The 21,649-nt window shown below is 43.9% G+C and overlaps 1 protein-coding gene across 1 annotated transcript in view; it reads right to left on the reverse strand.

The window, feature by feature from the left end:
* Positions 1 to 21,649, reverse strand: part of LOC132774813 (chloride channel protein C-like) — an 82,682-nt gene that overhangs the window by 43,138 nt on the left and 17,895 nt on the right. The window contains exons 6-8 of the mRNA XM_060775284.2: positions 19,786 to 20,029; positions 4,763 to 4,957; positions 1,108 to 1,205 (exon numbers count right to left, since the gene is read on the reverse strand). Coding sequence (XP_060631267.2) covers positions 1,108 to 1,205; positions 4,763 to 4,957; positions 19,786 to 20,029 — 537 coding nt within the window. The remainder of the gene's footprint in view (positions 1 to 1,107; positions 1,206 to 4,762; positions 4,958 to 19,785; positions 20,030 to 21,649) is intronic.

Here is a 21,649-nt window from a genome sequence, read left to right on the forward strand (position 1 = left end):
CAGAAAGAAACTGATTCAGGACCTATTACCTGTGAAGAACCTATACGTGGAAAAGTTAAAATTCCTAGCATCTGTTGAAGGCAGACTTGTAAAAACAACATCCAGGCGACATCCAGGCAATTTCACCAAAACCTATATCAATTGTGTACATCCCATTTTTGGGCTCTTTCAGCAGTCAGCTTCAAAAAAGGTTTATGAGGCATAGGGAAAGGATTCAGGAACTGAAGGTGCTCTTCCCTATTTATTGTGGCCATTTAAAATCCAACTTAACAGTTGCACAGAGCTTCACAATGAATGCCTTCAAGATACTGACACACTGGTGCAACCTCATCACATTTACGGCGGTGGCCGGTGGCGGTGCTCCTCTTTGCCATGAAATGTGTCAAAGCTGGCAACCCACACCTCGCCTTGCCCTCTGGGAGGGTGATCACATGCTTCCCCTCTTACATTTAGCAACACAAGAAGCCTCCCATGTTGTCTGGGCAGTGGCACCCACGAAGCTGGTACTATGTTTCAAAGCACTAGTCTCCCGGGCTAGTGGAGCATGGCCGTACAGCCCAGAATCACCCCCTTTTTTTCTTGGCTACATGCCTGAGTACTACACACAGACCAATCCAGATCAATTACATGAGCACGAGGAGCCCAACTCAGTCTCAATCCTTTCCCAGGTGAATAAATAATATGGGAATACAAATCCTTTTTCATAACAGCTGACTATGTTAAAGGTGAGGAGAATAACCTAAAATGTCCACCTTTAGTATATTTTATTTATTTATTTATTTAGTATATTTTAGTATATTCTATAGTACATTGTTGAGGACATCTTATATCCCTCAGTGTCTACTGAAAATAGTTTTCCACTTAAGTTGTCTGATTTTTTCCCTTTGAGTATACTATTTGGTAAATTTTCTTACGTTTGTAATTTTCAACATGGAGCTTTGATTGAAAAGGGAAATTCTGGAGTATACACAGTGGACCTCAAAGATTAGGTCTAGAAGCTTCACCAGGCTTCATATTGGGAATGATTTTCAAGCTGAAGAAGTCAAACACAATATAAAACATTACACAGACATAAAATATTTTTGTACAAATCCAGCATGTACTTACTTTTGCATCTTACTAGGTAGATCAAATGTTGGCAAGTTCTTAACTGGAGTACAGTGAAAGAAATAGGGCAAGTAGACAGTAGCAGTAAGGGTCAAGACCTGTCCATCAATCAGAAAAATTGAATATTACCTATGGAGAATCTAAAATGAGCAAGTCCAGTCATTATCCTTGAGTTCTATACAGTGCTGCTTTTAAAAATAGTCCAGAATCTATAGCTAGTTCAAAATATTTACCCGATCACAAGTTTGATAGAAACACCCCCATTGTAAAACCAACAGGTTAGGATGACCAGCTACATACCACCAAAAAAGACAAGAGTTCTATATGAAATTTGTACAGACTCATCTATATGTAGACTGCAACCTTAGAAATGGCTACTATCATTCCAATGGTAATACAATAAATTTCATCTTATTGAGGAAGACTGTAACAATGTGCAGTGACCATTGGAACGGCCCGGATTACGCTCATGGATTGTGTGTTTAACTCTTAATGTATTGTTCTTAAAAGTTCTAGTTGTTTTAATGTACTTTTAAATTCGATTTTAATATTTATTTGAGTGTCCATTGTGTTTTAGGGCATCAAAGTTTTGCCTATATGAAAAGCCACTTGAGTCTCCTCCGGGGAAAGAAAGACGGGGTAGAAATGTCGTAAATAAATAAATAAGCGGAGGTGTATCTGCACAGTGCAATTTTACCACTTCGTTATCACTTTGTCATGTTTCCATCCTACAACATCCTAAGATCTGTAGTTTGTCATGGTATTTGGAATTTTTTTCCAGAGCTCTAATCCATTCCCCTGTACTACAGAATTAGCAGATAATGTTTCCATGACAATTAAAGTCATAGTAAAGTACCATGATACCAGGGCCAGTACTATGAACAGACAAAATGAGGAAGGTGTCTGAAACAGCAGAATGCCGTGCTGTGAATGGGCAGCAAATTCTTATTGGTTATTTTATCTGTTACTGTTGTATTTTTTAACTGCCAAAGATAGGAGAAGTGAGCATGAGATTTTATGCCTTACATGCCAAAATAACTGGTTTGGTTTAAATAATATGTGATTTAATTTGTATGATGAAGGGACAGCATATGCTGTTCTGCCTTAAGCAGTAAAACATGCTTGACCAGCCCTGAGATAACTTAATCTGCCTTTACAGTATGTTGTCAAAGGTCTAAATATAAATGGACAATTTTGAGCCCCCTATTCTGCCTTCTTATTGTTCTGTTTTATGTTAAACCAGCCTTGATCACAACAAAGAGCTCCTTCAGACCAATGACATTTTCAAAAATAATCTATTTTTGGAAATGGAGGGCACGTGGCTAAGCTAAACCTATGGTTAAAACATTTATTATGCTTATAAATTGGGATGGTATTTTGCATTTCATAGACTAGAAATCAGTAAATGAAATCTAAAAAAATTAAACACAGAATTACCACATCACAAATCTCTCTGTTTGCATTAAATATGATAAATTATATATGTTTTTAAAATCTGATAATACTTGTTTGGAATACGAAATACAGTAGAGTCTCGCTTATTGAACCTTCGCTCATCCAACATTCTGTATTATCCAACGAAGTCTGCCTCCCACCTGGATCCACAGCTGTTTCAATACACTGCAATGTTTTGGTGATAAATTAGTAAATACAGTAATTATTACATAATGTTACTGTATATTGAATTACTTTTTTTGTCAATTTGTTGTAAAACTTGATGCTTTGGTGCTTAATTTGTAAAATAATAATGTAATTTGAAGTTTAATAGGCTTTTCCTTAATCTCTCCTTATTATCCAACATTTTCGCTGATCCAGCGTTCTGCTGGACCGTTTATATTGGATAAGCAAGACTCTACTGTCCAAGATATGTTAAAAATATAAACAAGTCTGATATTGAATATTTCCATATATATCTACATGGCAGTGATGGGTTTTGGCATAAAACTGATTAATATTGATAGAGCATAAGCCACCATGAGGAAACTCACATTTAAAGATTACACAATATTATACTATACCATCTGTATCATGCTAGATCTGTGCCAAAACTAAACAGTATCTAATATTTTATCACCTTCTATTTTTATCTTCATCCCCATTGAATCCAGAGATGGCATTAAAGATTAAGTCACAGTGGCCTTGGAAGCAGGAAGCAGAAATAACTTCCTAATGTCATGTGCCTACTTCTTCCTCAAAAATTTTTTTTTTGTGTCAGGAGCGAATTGAGAAACTTCAAGTCGCTTTTTGGTGTGAGAGAACTGGCTGTCTGCAAGGACATTGCCCAGAGGATGCATAGATATTTTTTTACTATCCTGTGGGAGGCTTCTCTCATGTCCCCGCATAGGAAGCTGGAGCTGACATATAGTAGCTCATCTCACTCCCCAACTTTGAACCACTGACCTTTTGGTCAGCAGTCCTGCCAGAACAAGGGTTTAACCCATTCTATTGTCGAAGGTTTTAATGTCCGGAATCACTGGGTTGTTATGAGTCTCCCGGGCTAGTGGAGCATGGCCGTACAGCCCAGAATCAAAAAATCATAGAGTTGGAAGAGACTTCATGGCCCATCCAGTCCAACCCCCTGCCAAGAAGCAGGAAAATCACATTCAAAGAACCCCCGACAGATGACCATCCAGCCTCTGTTTAAAAGCCTCCAAAGAAGGAGTCTCCACCACACTCCGGGGCAGAGAGTTCCACTGCTGAACAGCTCCCACAGTCAGGAAGTTCTTCCTTATTTTCAGATGGAATCTCCTTTCTTGTTGTTTGAAGCCATTGTTCCACGTCCTAGTCTCCAGGGCAGCAGAAAACAAGCTTGCTCCCACCTCCCTATGACTTCTCCTCACGTATTTATACATGCCCATCATTTCTCCTCTCAGCCTTCTCTTCTTCAGGCTAAACATGCCCAGCTATTTAAGGCACTTCTCATAGGGCTTGTTCTCCAGACCCTTGATCATTTTCGCTGCCCTCCTCTGGACACATTCCAGCTTGTCAATATCTCTCTTCAATTGTGGTGCCCAGAATTGGACACAATATTCCAGATGTGGTCTAACCAAGGCAGAACAGAGTGGTAGCATGGCTTCCCTGGATCTAGACACTATACTCCTATTGATGCAGGCCAAAATCCCATTGGCTTTTTTTGCTGCCGCATCACATTGTTGACTCACAACAACCCAGTTTAACCCATTGTACCACCGGGCTAAAATAAAAAAGCTGCTATTATATTCACACTCCATTGCTGTCAAGATCCTCTGCATGCATAGCCATACACCTCCTTACTTTTGTCTGCCATGAAAGAAGAAAGGAGGAATATGGTATTACAAAGTATACAGGGCAATGAGTAGACCAACTATAATTTTGAATGTTTGCTGGGAGGGATGAAGGAGGAAATCACCTATCCTTCAGACCTTGCAATTGTCCTAGTCCTGATTTCTATAGGGTCTCTTTTACAAAAGGTATTCAAAGCCATAGCTAGGCTTCTTTGCTGCTCCTCTCAGCAAAACAATAGCCATTGTCCTAATTTTTCCCTCCTCCTCTTTCCCTGCAGAAACTCTTCCAAGGCAGCTCACATCTTGGATCAGCCCGATCAGCTGGCAACTCAAGAGCGGAATCCTGTCAAATGAAAATACAGCATTGGGACACACTGCAAGACAATACTTACAAGGACTAGCACAGTTTCTAAGAGCTTAGTTATTCTTCTCAAGGATGTTTTTGGAATTCGTTTGAAGAACCACATGCGAAATTTATTAATCTTTATATTCAAGAATACAAAGAGCGCTCCTAAAAGGCCCCCAAGTACTCCAATGAAAATGGCTGGAATGAATGCCAGGATGCTCATATCCAGTAAATTCTTCACCTAAATTGAAAGAAAAAGAAACAGCATGTTCTCTGAGTACTGCCAGTTAGTTGATATGCAGCAGCCACTATGTTGGAAGAAACATGATACAACAATTGGACAAATAAGAAGAAATTAGATGTATAAAAAGCAGACTGTTCTTATAACCACCTATAAGGTCATAGCCAAAGTCTCTTGCCAGATCTTTCAAGGTATCCAGTGCTCCTGTCTTTGCCTTTTAGGATCAAAATAAAGCATGCAAACTGTTTACAATGCTATGTATGCAGTTTTCCACAGCATAATAATCTAAAATAAACAACCGGGATCTCAATTTTTCTTTTCACTTTCTCCCCTGTGAAGCTGTTGGAAATCACTGCGGTCACAGATCTGTAGAGTGACAGCAAGACTAGTCACAAAATCGTGCTATATGGAAGCAGAGGTTGACCTAATCGGCAATTGCTGATATTATTTTATGCAGATATCTAAGCCATATTTGCAAAATTCTACATTAATATGGTTCATCTTCCTGCAAGTGAAGTCCAGACATAATCTCTGGAGGCGTTATGACTAAAACTTCCTATTTCAGGTGGAATTTGGTGATTTATGGCAGGCATCCTCACAGGTTGTGAGGTCTGTTAGAAACTAAGAAAATGGGGTTTATATATCTGTGGAATGGGTGGGAGAAAGAACTCTTGTCTGCTTGAGATAGGTATGAATGTTTCAATTGGCCACCTTGATTAGTGTTTAATGGCCTAGCAGTTTCAAGGTCTGACTTCTTACTGCCTGGGGGAATCCTTCGTTGGGAGGTGATTAGCTGGCCCTTAGAGTTTCTTGTCTGGAATTCCCCTGTTTTTGAGTGTTGTTCTTTATTTACTGTTATGATTTTAGAGTTTTTAATACTGGTAGTCAGATTTTGTTCAGTTTTTTTTATCGTGTCAGGAGCGACTTGAGAAACTGCAAGTCGCTTCTGGTATGAGAGAATTGGCCATCTGCAAGGACATTGCCCAGGGGACGCCCAGATGATTTGATGTTTTTATCATCCTTGTGGGAGGCTTCTCTCATGTCCCCGCATGAGGAGCTGGAGCTGATAGAGGGAGTTCATCTGCCTCTCCCCAGATTCGAACCTGCGACCTGTCGGTCTTCAGTCCTGCCAGCACAGGGGTTTAACCCACTGCACCACCGGGGGCAGTAAAAACATGTTATATTTTTTATTAAAAATTCCTTTGCAATCAAAATAATCTAACGCATCTCCTTCCATTTATTCTAAACTTTCTCCTTTCACACTTTACTTTAACCTAAACCCAATTGCCAGATTTGTATCGCTAATTTCTCCGATTACAGCTTTCCTCTCCATTCTCCTCCCTTTCTATTTCCATTTCAGTTTGTTTCGCTTACTAATCTACTTCACAGCCTATCGTGGCCCCTTTTCTCATCAAAAGAAAAGGGTTCACAATGATCTTTGGAGTAAAATGGAATCCATTCCCTTCTACCAAACTTTTTATTATTATCAGACACTTCCTTCATTTTTTTTCCACCTTTATTCTCTCCACCCACTCAAATACATTCATATGGACAATTCCTATTGCTTGCTGCTATCCAATGGCAGATTATTCCTCGGAGGTAGAAAAAGCAGCCATTACTCCAACACCATATCCAGGTCCTTCTCATTTTCCTGTCACGTGGTCCGTCTATCCTTTTATTCATTTAAATTATTTTTATACTGGTTGTTTGGGTCTATAGACTCCTTAAGGCAATATAACATTAAGAGATAAAAAAAACAATTAAATGCAGTTCATATCTAAGCTGTCCTCCATTCTTTCTATTGTTTTACACACACACACACTTCCAGACATCTTTTCTTTGTTTTTGTCTTTTTTCCATTTTGTGCTTACAGTTAGCAAGCATCCAGAGACACAGGTTGAAAATGTCAGCTGTGTCCAATGGCTTCCTCGGGCAGTTAAGCCTTTTGAATGCTTTCGGGCTGAAATTTGTGCTGTTAAATTTATATTCTGTCTCCAACCAAAATGAGCTAACTCATGTTGTGAGTAAAACTGTGCAGCCTAATCACATTTACATTTATTCAGAATGAGCCTCAATGAATGTGTTGCCTTCTGGGCACACAGAACTGTGGCTTTTATAGACAATACATTCAGACTTCTATAGAAACTCCATGTTTGGGGGGGGGGGATCAAAGAGGCTAGGTATAATAGGCCTTCTTTACAATGTTATGTTGAGCTCAGTGAAACTGAAGAAAATAAAAATATTTTCCTTGAAAAACATAAACCACAAAGCTTCCCGTTGAGAGTTTCTGCTGTAAATCATGAAAGAAGCCAAATCCCCCTGGAGCAAATTGCTGGCTGAAATGAAAATATTTCTGATTATCCAGCCTATCTGGCAAGTGGAATATGGTGGAGCCATGGTAGAAACCACCTTGGCAACTATTCCTTTGGGGAATAAACAGAAATAAAGATCAATTGTTCTTTTGTGAAAAATCCTACATGAGCTTAATATGGACTATAAACTGTTATTCAAGGCAGACATCATTACAATGCTCTTGTATAGATCTACTCAATAATACTAGAGAAATAATAATGGAACAAAATTTTCCTTCAGGGAACACATTTTTCTGTGTGTATATTCACACTGTATGTGCACAGGTTTAAATATTTGTGAGAATACCTGCACCTGAGTTTACTCCTGATTCCTAGGTAAAGGTAAAGGTTTCCCCTGACATTAAGTCTAGTCATGTCCAACAATGAGGTCACGAAGAGTCGGAGACGACTGAACGAATGAACAACAACAACATGTCCAACTCTGGGAGTTGGTGCTCATCTCTATTTCTAAGCCGAAAAGCCAGCGTTGTCCATAGACACCTCAAAGATCATGTGGCCAGCATGACTGCATGGAGCACCATTACCTTCCTATGGAAGCGGTACCTATTGATCTATTCACGTTTGCATGTTTTTGAACTGCTAGGTTGGCAGAAGCTGGGCCTAACAGCAGGAGCTCACCCCGCTCCCCGGATTCAAACCGCCAACCTTTTGGTCAGCAAGTTCAGAGCTGATTCATACTCACATTCAAAAATACTCTTGAAAGTATGTTTTATGGATTTAATTGTTTTATATCACATTTAAATAATACTGTTTTAAATTTTGGAAATTTGAATTTAGCTGGATCTTTTTACAGTTATTGAATCACATTTTATGAGAAAAGCAGGATACACATTAAATAAATACTGTATACAGCCATCAGATATACCAAAAAAATCTTAGACTTCTTGAGAATGGTAATTATTTTAGATTACATTCCCTGTAGCTCAGTACTACCATATACCACCGTGTAATCATTCCCACCACAAAATAACCCAGTTTTTTTTTTCAATTCAAAATTTAGTTTTTCGTTTTCATTGTGTAATCACTGCATGGATAATTCTGTTCATCATGCTGTTTAAAAGGAGCAATGTATTAATGAGTGGCTCCGGGCCTAGAATTTTAAACGTATGTGGTTGTCCTTGAAAGAAGTGATTTAAAAACAGTTGTTCTCCTCTTGAATGAAGTGATTTGAAAAGCAAGTTGATTTAAAATATGTGGTTTTTAAGCACTGCAAAAGCATTGGGCCCCCTGGTGGAACAGTGGGTCACCAAGCTGCTAAACTTGGTGACCGAAAGGTTGGCAGTTCGAATCCATGGAACAGGGTGAGCTCTTGTTGTTAGTCTCAGATCCGTCATTGTGGTCCACGTGCATAATGGTCCTCCAAGTGTAGTAAATACTTACTAGTCTCAGCTTCTACCAGCCTAGCAGTTGGAAAACATTCAAATGTGAGTAGATCAATAGGTACCGACTTGGCAGGAAGGTAACAGCGTTCCATGCAGTCATGCTGGCCACATGACCTTGGAGGTGTTTATGGACAACGCTGGCTCTTCGGCTTAGAAATGGAAATGAGCACCACCCCTCAGAGTCGGACACAACTAGATTTAATGTCAAGGGAAAACCTTTACCTTTACTTAAAAGCAGTTTTAAAAAAAAAAGCTTGGCATAATGGTTACACTCCTGTACAGAAGTTGATTATAAATTGTATGATTTTAACTGTATTTGTGTTTAGATTGGCTGCACTAATGCTGGAGCGGCCTAACTGAGAGGAGTGTGTTGCCATGGAGACGATGTAGGCTAGAGAAGTGGGAGGAGCTTAGAGGGGAGAGTTTAAAAAAATGACAGTTAATGTTCAGTTAGTGTTTTGGAGTCGGAGTTAGCAGTAGAGAGAGAGAGAGAGGGAAGTAGAGAAGCAGTGTTTGTGAATAGTCAGAGGTTTCTTCAGTTTAGGAAGGCTGAAGGGGAAACCTAATTAGTTTCATTAGTTAGAGAGGACTAAGAGAAGCTTGTTTAGATCACTAGTTAGAAATGAACTAGAGATCTGGGGTTTGATCACGGAAGGATCAAACAGGAAGGCTATTCACCTCAGGAAACATTGTTTAAGAAAGTGCTTCACCACAGTAAAAGTCAATTACAAGTTGTATCATCCAGAAGTGTGAACTGTATTGCAACCAAGTTACATGTAAAGTTCTCAAAGTATTTCCAAGTTTATCAACAGCCTGCAACCATACGCTTTGTTCAAAATACGCTTTGTTCAGCTTCCGGTTTCCGGTATGGTGGTCGGCAGCTGAAACGCTGAGCTGCCTAACCACAAACTACAATCGGAAGGAATCCTGAGCCCCCCCCTCACTAACCATCTGCAAACTGAGGGGAGAGAGACCCTGAGCCTTAGGCTCCCCACAGAGGGTCGCGGAGCCGGGAGAAAGAGTCAGGAAGAGCCAGGAAAGCACGAAGAAGGCAGAGAGAGAGAAGCCGCCATTGCATCGCGGCTCCCCATCGCGGCTGGCCAGGCCGATAGCTTTTCCAACCAGCTTTTCCAACCAGGCCGCAGGCTTAAAAAATATATAGCCCAACATCAATCTGCCTTACCCACAGATACCGCCGCTGTGCACGATCGCTGGAGCGGGGCCTCTGCCGCTGGAGCCCTTGGAGCTCTGCTGGGCCTCCGCCAGAGCTGCCGCCACCGGAGCTCTAATGCCGCCACCGGAGCTCTAACGCCGCCGCCGCCGACCACCAGGGCTCTAGCGCCGCCAGAGCCGCCAGAGCCGCCGCCGGAGCTCTAACGCCGCCGCCGCCGACCACCAGGCCCGCCACCACCGCCGGGACCGCCGTCGCCGCCAGCGTGGGAGCCGCTCGAGTCCATCCGAGCGGCCGGCTCACCCCCCCTCCATCGGGGCGAAGCGTCCGAAGCCGCGGGTGAGTGGAGCCACAGGTCGGTGGAGTGGGACGAAAAAAAAGCAGAGCGGGGTGGCGACGAATGGCAGGAGAGAGTGAGCCGCTGCCGCTGCGGCAGGAGGCCAGGACTGGGTGCCCCCTCCCTACACCAACGCCCGCCTGCATCAACGCGGGGACCAGCTTGTAGCAGCGGCGGGGCTGCCCTTGCAGTGGGACCTTGCCGTCTGTGCTGCCGCACGGGCCGCGGCGTTGTGGGCGTCATCCGGCTGGGCCCTGCCGCCTGGAGCTTATCGGCGGGGCCTTCACCACCTCACCACCTAGCTGCACACGGCGCCCAGCCGTCGGGCCCAATAACAGTGCCTCTCCTAACTGGGCCTTTTCCATCGAAACCCGCCCCAGGCGTGAGGCCTCTACCCTCCAGGCCCTATCGAGTGGGCCACTGCATAGCTGCATCGCTGGAGCCAGTGGAACTAGGCCCTGGGCTACTAAGCCGGGCCTAGCTACCTTGCCCATTACCATCTGCCACCAGCTGGGCCTTCTCCATACAGACAAGCAGTGTGTAGACCTACTTGCAGTTGGGTGTAGACCTATTTGTGTTGACCTCTCTGTGCTGACTGATACTTGTAGACCTTTTGTGCCGACCTCTTTCTGCTGTTAACTGACATCGTGATAGACCAATTTGTGCTGACCACCACCGTGTTAACCAGCTCCGGAAGACAGAAGACCCATCCGCATTTTTCATCAATCGTCTGAGTTTACATCTTGAATCATAACAACCTTATTCTCTTAATAGTGTGTTTACATGCCAACTGCCAATCTCTTTAATTACTGTGCTTACATATTGCGAACATTGCACGTTACAGTTCCTTTCTATCTTTGCTGCTAATGTGGTAATAAGAGCATAATATAGCACCTTAAGGCGCCTGCCTCTTTTGCCAACTGTTTTTGCACTTTACCCCTTCCCCGATCCCTCCTGCCGCACTTTACTAGTATTGAGGGCAAGTTTTTGAGCTTTCGTCGCACTTTAAGATCCTGCACCTTATGAATCGCCCTAGTGGCTCGTAGCCGTGGAGTTTACTACTGTTGCACTTTAAGACTCTAGCACTTTAGGTACCATCCTACTCTCGCGGCTGAACGTTTGCCACTTGTATCACTACCACCCACTGAAGTGTACTGTTTCCACCCATGTGGTCCCCCACCCTCCTATGTATACTGTCCCTGATATTATTGACTGGTGAAAGGGGCAGGGGAGGAAGTGGGCTGGAGCCTGTGAAGAACGATGAGGAGGGGAGGGGGGATAAAGAAGACCAAAGCAACTGGCAAGAAAAAACGCCAACATTCCAAACAGCTGGCGAAACAGAGACTAAGACCTTGGTCATGAACTGTGGCACGGAGGAGGGGAGGTGTTCCACTAGCCGAGGGGCCCCCATAGAGGTCGTGGTGGGAAGGAGGAGATGCGGGAAAAGGAGACCTCAAATTCGGCTAAATTCGGACCATTTATCCACATTAACAATTCCAAATCGGTCTCCTAAGGTAAATTGGTGTAACCAGGTGAGCGGACCCTCTGGACTGAAGGTGGTGCTGTTGAACGCCAGATCTGTCAACGGAAAAACGACCTGGATCCAGGACCTAATCCTGGACGAGCGGGCAGATCTGGCGTGCATCACGGAGACCTGGCTGGATGAAGCTGGAGGAGTAAATCTGACCCAGCTTTGTCCTCCAGGCTTCTCCGTGCAGCACCAACCGAGATCCGGAGGGCGGGGAGGCGGGGTCGCAGTGGTCTATAGAGATTCCATCCATCTGACCAGGTGCCCCATCCCGCAGACCACAAATTTTGAATGCGTCTACCTGAGGGTGGGTGACCGGGACAGAATAGGGATTCTGCTAGTGTACCGTCCACCTCGCTGCACTACAGTCTCCCTACCTGAGCTAGCGGGGGTGGTCTCGAGCCTGGCGTTGGAGTCTCAACAGCTCCTTGTGCTGGGAGACTTCAATATCCATGCCGAGGCGACCCTCACAGGTGCGGCTCAGGACTTCATGTCTGCCATGGCAACCATGGGGCTGTCCCAACAAATATCTGGCCCCACCCACTGTGCTGGACACACATTGGACTTGGTTTTCTGCCAGGGATGGGAACAGGGTGGCGGTGTGGAGGAGTTGTCCATCTCTCCGTTGCCATGGACCGACCACTTCCTGATCAGATTTAGGCTCACTGCGCCCCCTAACCTCTGCAAAGGTGGAGGACCCATTAAGATGGTCCGCCCCAAGAGGCTGATGGATCCGAATGGATTCCTGACGGCTCTTGGGGATTTTCCCGCCACCTCGGTAGGTGACCATGTCGAAGCCTTGGTCGCTCTCTGGAATGGGGAGATGGCCAGGGCTATTGACATGATTGCTCCGGAACGTCCCCTCTCAAGTAGCCGAGCTAAACCAGCCCCTTGGTTTACTGAGGAGCTGGCAGTGATGAAGCGAAGGAAGAGGGAACTAGAGAGCGTGTGGCGCTCGGATCCGAGCGAGTCAAATTGAGCACGGTTTGTGTCCTTTCTTAGGGCATATGCCGCGGCAATAAAGGCCGCAAAGAAAACCTTCTTTGCGGCCACTATTGCGTCTGCAAAGAACCGTCCGGCGGAGTTGTTTCGGATTGTCAGAGGTCTTTTAACTCCCGCCACCTCAGGCGGGAGCCCTGACAATTCGGTCACGCGCTGTGAAGCATTTGCTCGGTTCTTTGCAGACAAAGTCGCCTTGATCCGCTCTGAGCTGGACGCCGCGTTAAATGCAGTCTCCGAGGATGTAACAAGAGCACCTGCTTGTCCTATTTTGTTGGATTCTTTTCAGTTTGTGAAACCCGAGGATGTGGACAAGATACTTGGAGGAATGAGGCCCACCACGTCCATCCTAGACCCCTGCCCATCCTGGCTTCTGAGGGAGGCCAGAGGGGGATTGGCTGAGTGGGTAACAGTGGTGGTGAATGCCTCCCTTCGGGAAGGCAAGATTCCAGCGAGCCTAAAACAGGCTATTATAAAGCCGCTGTTGAAGAAACCATCACTGGACCCCACTAAATTGGACAACTTTCGGCCTGTTTCCAATCTCCCCTTCTTGGGCAAAGTCATGGAAAGCGTGGTGGCCTCACAACTCCAGGTATTCTTGAGAGACACGGATTATCTGGATCCGGCACAGTCTGGTTTCAGACCGGGACATGGTACCGAGACGGTCTTGGTCGCCTTAGTGGATGATCTGCGCCGGGAGCTAGACAGGGGGAGTGTGTCCCTGTTGGTGCTCCTGGACCTCTCAGCGGCCTTCGATACCGTCGACCACGGTATCCTTCTGGGGCGCCTTGCGGAAATGGGCCTTGGGGGCACTGCTTTGCAGTGGCTCCAATCATTCCTGGAGGGCCGCACCCAGAAGGTGTTATTGGGGGACTCCTGTTCTACACCACAACCTTTGACTTGTGGGGTTCCACAGGGTTCCATACTGTCCCCCATGCTGTTTAATATCTACATGAAGCCGCTGGGTGAGATCATCCGGAGTTTCGGGGTGCGGTGTCATCTGTACGCAGATGATGTCCAACTCTGTCACTCCTTCCCACCTGCTACTAAGGAGGCTATCGAGGTCCTGAACCGGTGCCTGGCCGCTGTAACGGTCTGGATGAGGGCGAACAAACTGAAATTAAATCCAGACAAGACAGAGGTACTCCTGGTCAGTCGCAAGGCCGAACGGGGTATAGGGTTACAGCCTGTGCTGGATGGGGTCGCACTCCCCTTGAAGGCGCAGGTTCGCAGCTTGGGTGTGACCCTGGACTCATCGTTGAGCCTGGATCCCCAGGTGTCAGCGGTGACCAGGGGAGCATTTGCACAGCTCTGGCTCGTGCGCCAGCTGCGCCCGTATCTCGGGAAGTCTGACTTGGCCACGGTGGTACTCGCTCTGGTCACATCCCGCCTTGACTACTGCAACGCTCTCTACGTGGGGCTGCCCTTGAAGACGGCCCGGAAGCTTCAGCTGGTTCAGCGCGCGGCAGCCATGTTACTAACTGGAGCGGGTGGCAGGGAGCACACAACGCCCTTGTTGTCCCAGCTCCATTGGCTGCCGATTTGCTACCGGACCCAATTTAAGGTGCTGGTTTTGGCCTACAAAGCCCTAAACGGTTCCGGCCCAAAATACCTTTCGGACCGCATCTTGGCCTACGAGCCCACGAGGACCTTGAGATCGTCCGGGGAGGCCCTTCTCTCGATCCCGCCTGCCTCACAGGCACGTCTGGCGGGGACGAGGGAGAGGGCCTTCTCGGTGGTGGCCCCCCGGCTGTGGAACACTCTCCCTGCAGACATCAGACAGGCGCCCTCCCTCATGTCCTTCCGAAAAAGCCTCAAGACATGGCTGTTCGAGAAGGCATTTAATTAAGTGCTATAACAATGTGGTAAAGATGACTGGAATGGAACAAGGAATATGAGATTGGTTATGACTCCACTATGAGACGAAGCGGATTTTTAGTGTAGCTTTGTAATTGTGGTTTAGTTTATATGTTGTTGTAATTGCCTTTTTGTAAATTGTCTTTTATATGTGTGTACACCGCCATGAGTCGCCCTAAAGGGCTGAGAATGGCGGTTAATAAATGCATCAAATAAATAAATAAATAAATAAATAAATAAAATAAACTTATTAATTTTTGTTTGAAGACAGTGTCATCTCTATATATCTGCGTCTGGGAACCAGTTCTCATCAGCATTACCTCCCGTTGGTGGCAGTTACCTGAATTACATCTATAATTATCTACACCTTTTATAAATTAGCAAACCTTTGGAGATTTAAACAGTATTAGGTGGAATACCTTCGCAGATTGGCCAGTGTTGCTAACCACAGTAAAAGAAATCCAGTGCAGGCAGGAGAGAGTGGGATACTTTTACAAATTGGTGTCAGTGGTGTGGCAATCTATCACAAATTGGTGATATTCGGTAGCATTGGAACGTTCCCTCTTTACAACTCCATATTTTGGCTAAAAAACCAGCATATAATCTGCGATGATTAGAGTATGTTCAGACCCTTAATTTGATAATCATGATTTATTACCATTTGCTAGCAACAAAGAACTTGGGAGAAATTAAGGGGGCACTAGAAGATTATACATATTGCTATGCAACGTAAATCACACCATAAATTATAATTTGATTGATTGAGCCACCTGTAACAACATACTCGTGCATTAATTAATTAATTTGCTTGTTTGTTTGTTTTGACTACTTCAAACATGGAAGTGCTGGATCATATAGATAATCAGTGGCTAGAAAAATATTCTTCAAATGTAAACTCTTTCATTCTCTAATAAAATTTATCACGGTGGATACGATTTCCACATATGACCGTAGAGAGCTGCTCTCACTAGGGAAGGGGCAATCAGATCCGAACCCTGATTCAATATAGTAGATCCTTATGATTTTCTTAAATTGAGATTATACACACAGTCTCCATCTATATATAATATTTGCCAAAAGTACATCCTGTGAAATTTGGAAAAGGGGGATTTTTCTAACTTTAGTTAACAGGAGACATATAACATTTCTTATTTTATCCTACAGGCTATGGAAACATCAAAAGCATTCAAATGGTGGGAAATTTAGTTCAACAAGAATACATTCTGGTTATTCTGGACGTATACTAGACAAATAAAATTATTGTCCATCAGGCCAACATAAAGTAGGAAAAAGAGGACTGCATAGATACATGCATAGAATTATGGGTTTTGATGTCTACAGTTAATCGATAATTCTGTCTAAAGTTAAGGCACACAAAGCTCCAACTGATTACGGAAACTAGGAGGTCAACCAAAATTATTTCAATCTGCATTTGAAAACCTATTCTTACATCAATTAGGACCCAAAGTTCTTTGTCCTTACATTGACCTTAGATTCATCTATGAAGGAAAGACCTATGTGTTCTGCATCTGTTGTAGGTGAAGATGAAAGCAGTAGGAAGAGTAGCAGGAAATCATCCTGTAGCTAACTCCCCCTCTGAACTTCTATAATGGTGTGAACAACAAAAAAAATAGCTAGACAATGTGTTGATCCCTGCACATTGGGGCGGGGGGTGTTATTGTCAGTCCACAATACTTGATACCTTAAAAACCACTATTTTAATGTCTTAGATCTCCATACTTAAGAGGGCCAGCTCCCCTTGCAGGACTCCTCCAAAGTTCAGTACCACATCATTCACATATACTATGAATCATTTTATTGTAGTTCATATTGCTACTTGAATGCCCAATGTTACATATTTAAATGTGTTTAATATGTTGGTCCAACAGTCTGTTGACTGCAATAAAATATTGTGTGTGTATACATATGTAAAGCAAAGGATCCAGCAAAGGATCACCGCCTTGTCGGGGCGCTGGAGCTTGAGCACCTCAATGATGTCATGAGCGAAACCGTGAAGGGACACCCAAGACGGGACGGTCGTGGCAGAGAGGTCAGACCAAGCGTGATCCCTGGGGAAGGCAATGGCAAACCACTCCAGTATCCTTGCCAAGAAAACTAAATGGACCAGTACAACCAGAGATATGTCGGTATGCCATTGGAAGATGGGACTCCCAGGTCGGAAGATGGCCAAAATGCTACTGGGGAGGAGCAGAGGATAAGTTCAACTAGCCCCAGATGTGATGACGCAGCTAGCTCAAAGCCGAAAGGAAGGCTAGCGGCCGACGGTACTGGAGGTGAACGATGAATCCGATGCTCTAAAGATCAACACACCATAGGAACCTGGAATGTAAGATCTATGAGCCAGGGCAAATTGGATGTTGTTACTGGTGAGATGTCAAGACTAAAGATAGACATTCTGGGGGTCAGCGAACTGAAATGGACTGGAATGGGCCACTTCACATCAGATGACCACCAGATCTACTACTGCGGACAAGAGGAACATCGAAGAAATGGAGTAGCCTTCATAATTAATAAGAAATTCGCTAAAGCGGTGCTTGGATACAACCCAAAAAATGACAGAATGATCTCAATTCGAGTGCAAGGAAAGCCTTTCAACATTACAGTGATCCAAATATACGCCCCAACCACAGCTGCTGAAGAAGCAGAAGTAGATCAGTTCTATGAGGATCTGCAGGACCTACTGGATAATACACCAAAAAGAGACATTATTTTCATTACAGGAGACTGGAATGCCAAGGTGGGAAGTCAAATGACAACAGGGATCACAGGCAAGCATGGTCTGGGAGAACAAAATGAAGCGGGATGCAGGCTGATAGAATTTTGCCAGGAAAACTCGCTGTGTATAACAAACACTCTCTTCCAACAACCTAAAAGACGGCTTTACACATGGACTTCACCAGATGGTCAGCACCGAAATCAGATTGACTACATCCTCTGCAGCCAAAGGTGGCGGACATCCATCCAGTCGGTGAAAACAAGACCTGGGGCTGACTGTAGCTCAGATCACGAACTTCTTATTGCTCAATTTAGAATAAAACTGAAGAGATCAGGGAAAATACACAGACCAGTTAGATATGATCTCACTAACATTCCGAGCGAATATACAGTGGAAGTGAAGAACAGATTTGAAGGACTAGATTTAGTAAACAGAGTCCCAGAAGAACTATGGACAGAAGTCCGAGACATTGTTCAGGAGGCGGCAACAAAGTACGTTCCAAAGAAAAAGAAAACCAAGAAGGCAAAATGGTTGTCTGCTGAGACACTGGAAGTAGCCCAAGAAAGGAGGAAAGCAAAAGGAAACAGTGATAATAAGGGGAGATATGCCCAGTTAAATGCGCAATTCCAGAGGTTAGCCAGAAGAGATAAGGAACTATTTTTAAATAAGCAATGCATGGAAGTGGAAGAAGACAACAGAATAGGAAGGACAAGAGACCTCTTCCAGAAAATTAGAAACATTGGAGGTAAATTTCAGGCAAAAATTGGTATGATAAGAAACAAAGATGGCAAGGACCTAACAGAAGCTGAAGAGATAAAGAGAAGGTGGCGAGACTATACAGAAGATCTGTATAAGAAGGATAATAATATTGAGGATAGTTATGACGGTGTGGTGAATGAATTAGAACCAGACATCCTGAGGAGTGAGGTTGAATGGGCCTTAAGAAGCATTGCTAACAACAAGGCAGCAGGAGACAACGGGATCCCAGCTGAACTGTTTAAAATCTTAAAAGATGATGCTGTCAAGGTGATGCATGCCATTTGCCAGCAAATATGGAAAACACAAGAATGGCCATCAGACTGGAAAAAATCAACTTATATCCCCATACCAAAAAAGGGAAATACGAAAGACTGCTCCAACTTCCGTACAGTGACCCTTATTTCTCATGCCAGTAAGGTAATGCTCAAGATCCTGCAAGGAAGACTCCAGCAATACATGGAGCGAGAGTTGCCAGATGTCCAAGCTGGGTTTAGAAAAGGCAGAGGAACGAGAGACCAGATTGCCAATATCCGCTGGATAATGGAGAAAGGCAGGGAGTTTCAGAAAAACATCTACTTCTGCTTCATTGACTATTCTAAAGCCTTTGACTGTGTGGATCATAATAAATTGTGGCAAGTTCTTAGTGGGATGGACATCCCAAGCCACCTTGTCTCTCTCCTGAGGAATCTGTACAAGGACCAAGTAGCAACAGTCAGAACTGACCACGGAACAACAGACTGGTTCAAGATTGGGAAAGGCGTACGGCAAGGCTGCATCCTCTCACCCAACCTTTTTAACTTGTATGCAGAACACATCATGCAATGTGCGGGGCTGGATGAATGCAAAGCTGGGGTGAAAATTGCTGGAAGAAACATTAACAACCTCAGATATGCAGATGACACCACCCTGATGGCCGAAAGCGAGGAGGATCTGAGGAGCCTTCTAATCAAGGTGAAAGAAGAAAGCGCAAAAGCCGGGTTGCAGCTAAACGTCAAAAAAACCAAGATTATGGCAACAAGAATGATTGACAACTGGAAAATAGAGGGAGAAACCGTGGAGGCTGTGACAGACTTTGTATTTCTAGGGGCAAAGATTACTGCAGATGCAGACTGTAGCCAGGAAATCAGAAGACGCTTACTTCTTGGGAGGAGAGCAATGTCCAGTCTCGATAAAATAGTGAAGAGTAGAGACATCAGACTGGCAACAAAGATCCGCCTAGTCAAAGCCATGGTATTCCCTGTAGTCACCTACGGATGTGAAAGCTGGACCTTAGGGAAGGCTGAGCGAAGGAAGATCAATGCTTTTGAGCTGTGGTGTTGGAGGAAAGTGCTGAGAGTGCCTTGGACTGCGAGAAGATCCAACCAGTCCATCCTCCAGGAAATAAAGCCCGACTGCTCACTGGAGGGAAAGATACTAGAGACAAAGTTGAAGTACTTTGGCCACATCATGAGGAGACAGGAAAGCCTAGAGAAGACAATTATGCTGGGGAAAGTGGAAGGCAAAAGGAAGAGGGGCCGACCAAGGGCAAGATGGATGGATGGCATCCTTGAAGTGACTAGACTGACCTTGAAGGAGCTGGGGGTGGTAACGGCCGACAGGGAGCTCTGGCGTGGACTGGTCCATGAGGTCACGAAGAGTCGGAGACGACTGAACGAATGAACAACAACAACATACATATGTACGTACCCAAAACAAAATCCTCTTCTCTGCTTTGAAAAATCCAAATTGACCTCGGTAGACAAACCCAGAGAAGGAAGAGGAGAGTAGATCTGTAGTGAAGGCAGCCATCAAGCAGCAGAAGAACGTTTGCCAGGCCAGTTTGATATCCCAGAAAGATGCCACCTCCTCTAGTGTAAACAGAAGGCCTCCCACTGGAGCATGAAAAACAGACGCAATCCCAGCTCCTGCACCAGCTGTAACAAAATTCCTCCTGTAACAAAATACCAGAAAACAATTGATATGTTTTAGTTTTTAAAAAATCATGGAAGGACAGCAAAGCTTTATTTGAGAACAAAATTATAGTTTTGCTGTCAAAAAGCTATGCTGTTCATCTTCAGATCACTGAACAGCAAAGTTTAAAAGATGTTTAATGGTAAAGTTGGAAGAAGGCTAGTTTTACACAGCAAGATGTCCTGAGGTGGCCTTAGACAGAGCCCGGTGCTTACTGATGTTATTATACATTTGAATCTGTAGTTGTTCCCCATCGTGACCCGATAAGAAATTGTTGTTGTTCCTGGGAAATATTATGCAGGAAGGAGAGCTGTGACACCCAGAATCTCCCAACCAATTCTGGAAATGTAATCCAACAAGATAGCATTTCTAGGTTCTGCCTAGTGCACCCCAAGACATAGAGGTATACAGAGATAAGCTGCATTCTATCCAAATGTTTGATTTAGTTGCTATACGTCAGGGATTCTAACACAAACACTAAAAGGTTGAAAGAACTGCATGAAGACCCCATCAAAGTTACATTTTGCAAGCAATCAACATTCAGACTAAAAGGTTAAATCATTTGCCCAAAGACAGTACAATTGTTAACATGGAATTATTTGTTCTTTTGAGAGTACAGTATAGTCTCGCTTATCCAACATAAATGGGCCAGCAGAATATTGGATAAGCGAAAATGTTGGACAATAAGGAGGAATTAAGGAAAAGCCTATTAAACATCAAATTACATTATGATTTTGCAAATTAAGCACCAAAACATCATGTTTTACAACAAATTGACAGGAAAAGCAATTCAATACACAGTAACATTATGTAGTATTTATTGTATTTCCAAATTTAGCTCCAAAACATTGCATGTATTGAAACAGCTGTGGATCAGAGCAGGAGGCAGACTGCGTTGGATAATACATAACATTGAATGAGCAAAGGTTGGATAAGTGGGACTCTACTGTATAGTGAAAATCATTCAGAGATACATCAAGAAGAATATGATGTGCCTTTTATAACTGTTCACTCCAGCTTTAACATACAATCAATAAGTAGAAAGACAAACCAGAAAGGTAAGCATACTTTCCAGCAGTTTGTATAAAATTATATGCAATTGGGAATTGTAAATGTTGTGTATGTTTATGTGTATGTCCTAAAATAAAAAATAATATAATAAGAAATGATAAACCAGTATTTCAATTAATCTTGCCTTATGCTCATAAAACACTAAACTAATATTTGATATAATCTTATGTTTCTTGGGCTGCGGTGGCACAATGGGTTAAATAGCTGAGCTGCAGAACTTTCTGACCAAAAGGTTGGAGGTTTGAATCCATGGGACAGGGTGAGCTCCCATTGTTACCCTAGCAGTTCAAAAACATGCAAATGTGTGTAGATCAATAGGTACCACATCATCTAAAAGGTAACAGCACTCCATGCAGTCATGCCAGCCACATGACCTTGGAGGTGCCTACGGACAATGCTGGCTCTTCAGCTTAGAAATGGAAATGAACACCAGCCCCCAGAGTTGGACTCAACTAGACTTAATGTTTCTTGCCTGAGTATTACCAGTTGATGTATCCTACTAGTTATAGCAATTTTAGGAGCAAGGAGC

This window comes from Anolis sagrei, chromosome 4 (genome assembly GCF_037176765.1).
Source record: "Anolis sagrei isolate rAnoSag1 chromosome 4, rAnoSag1.mat, whole genome shotgun sequence".
Taxonomy (NCBI): Eukaryota; Metazoa; Chordata; class Lepidosauria; order Squamata; family Dactyloidae; genus Anolis; species Anolis sagrei.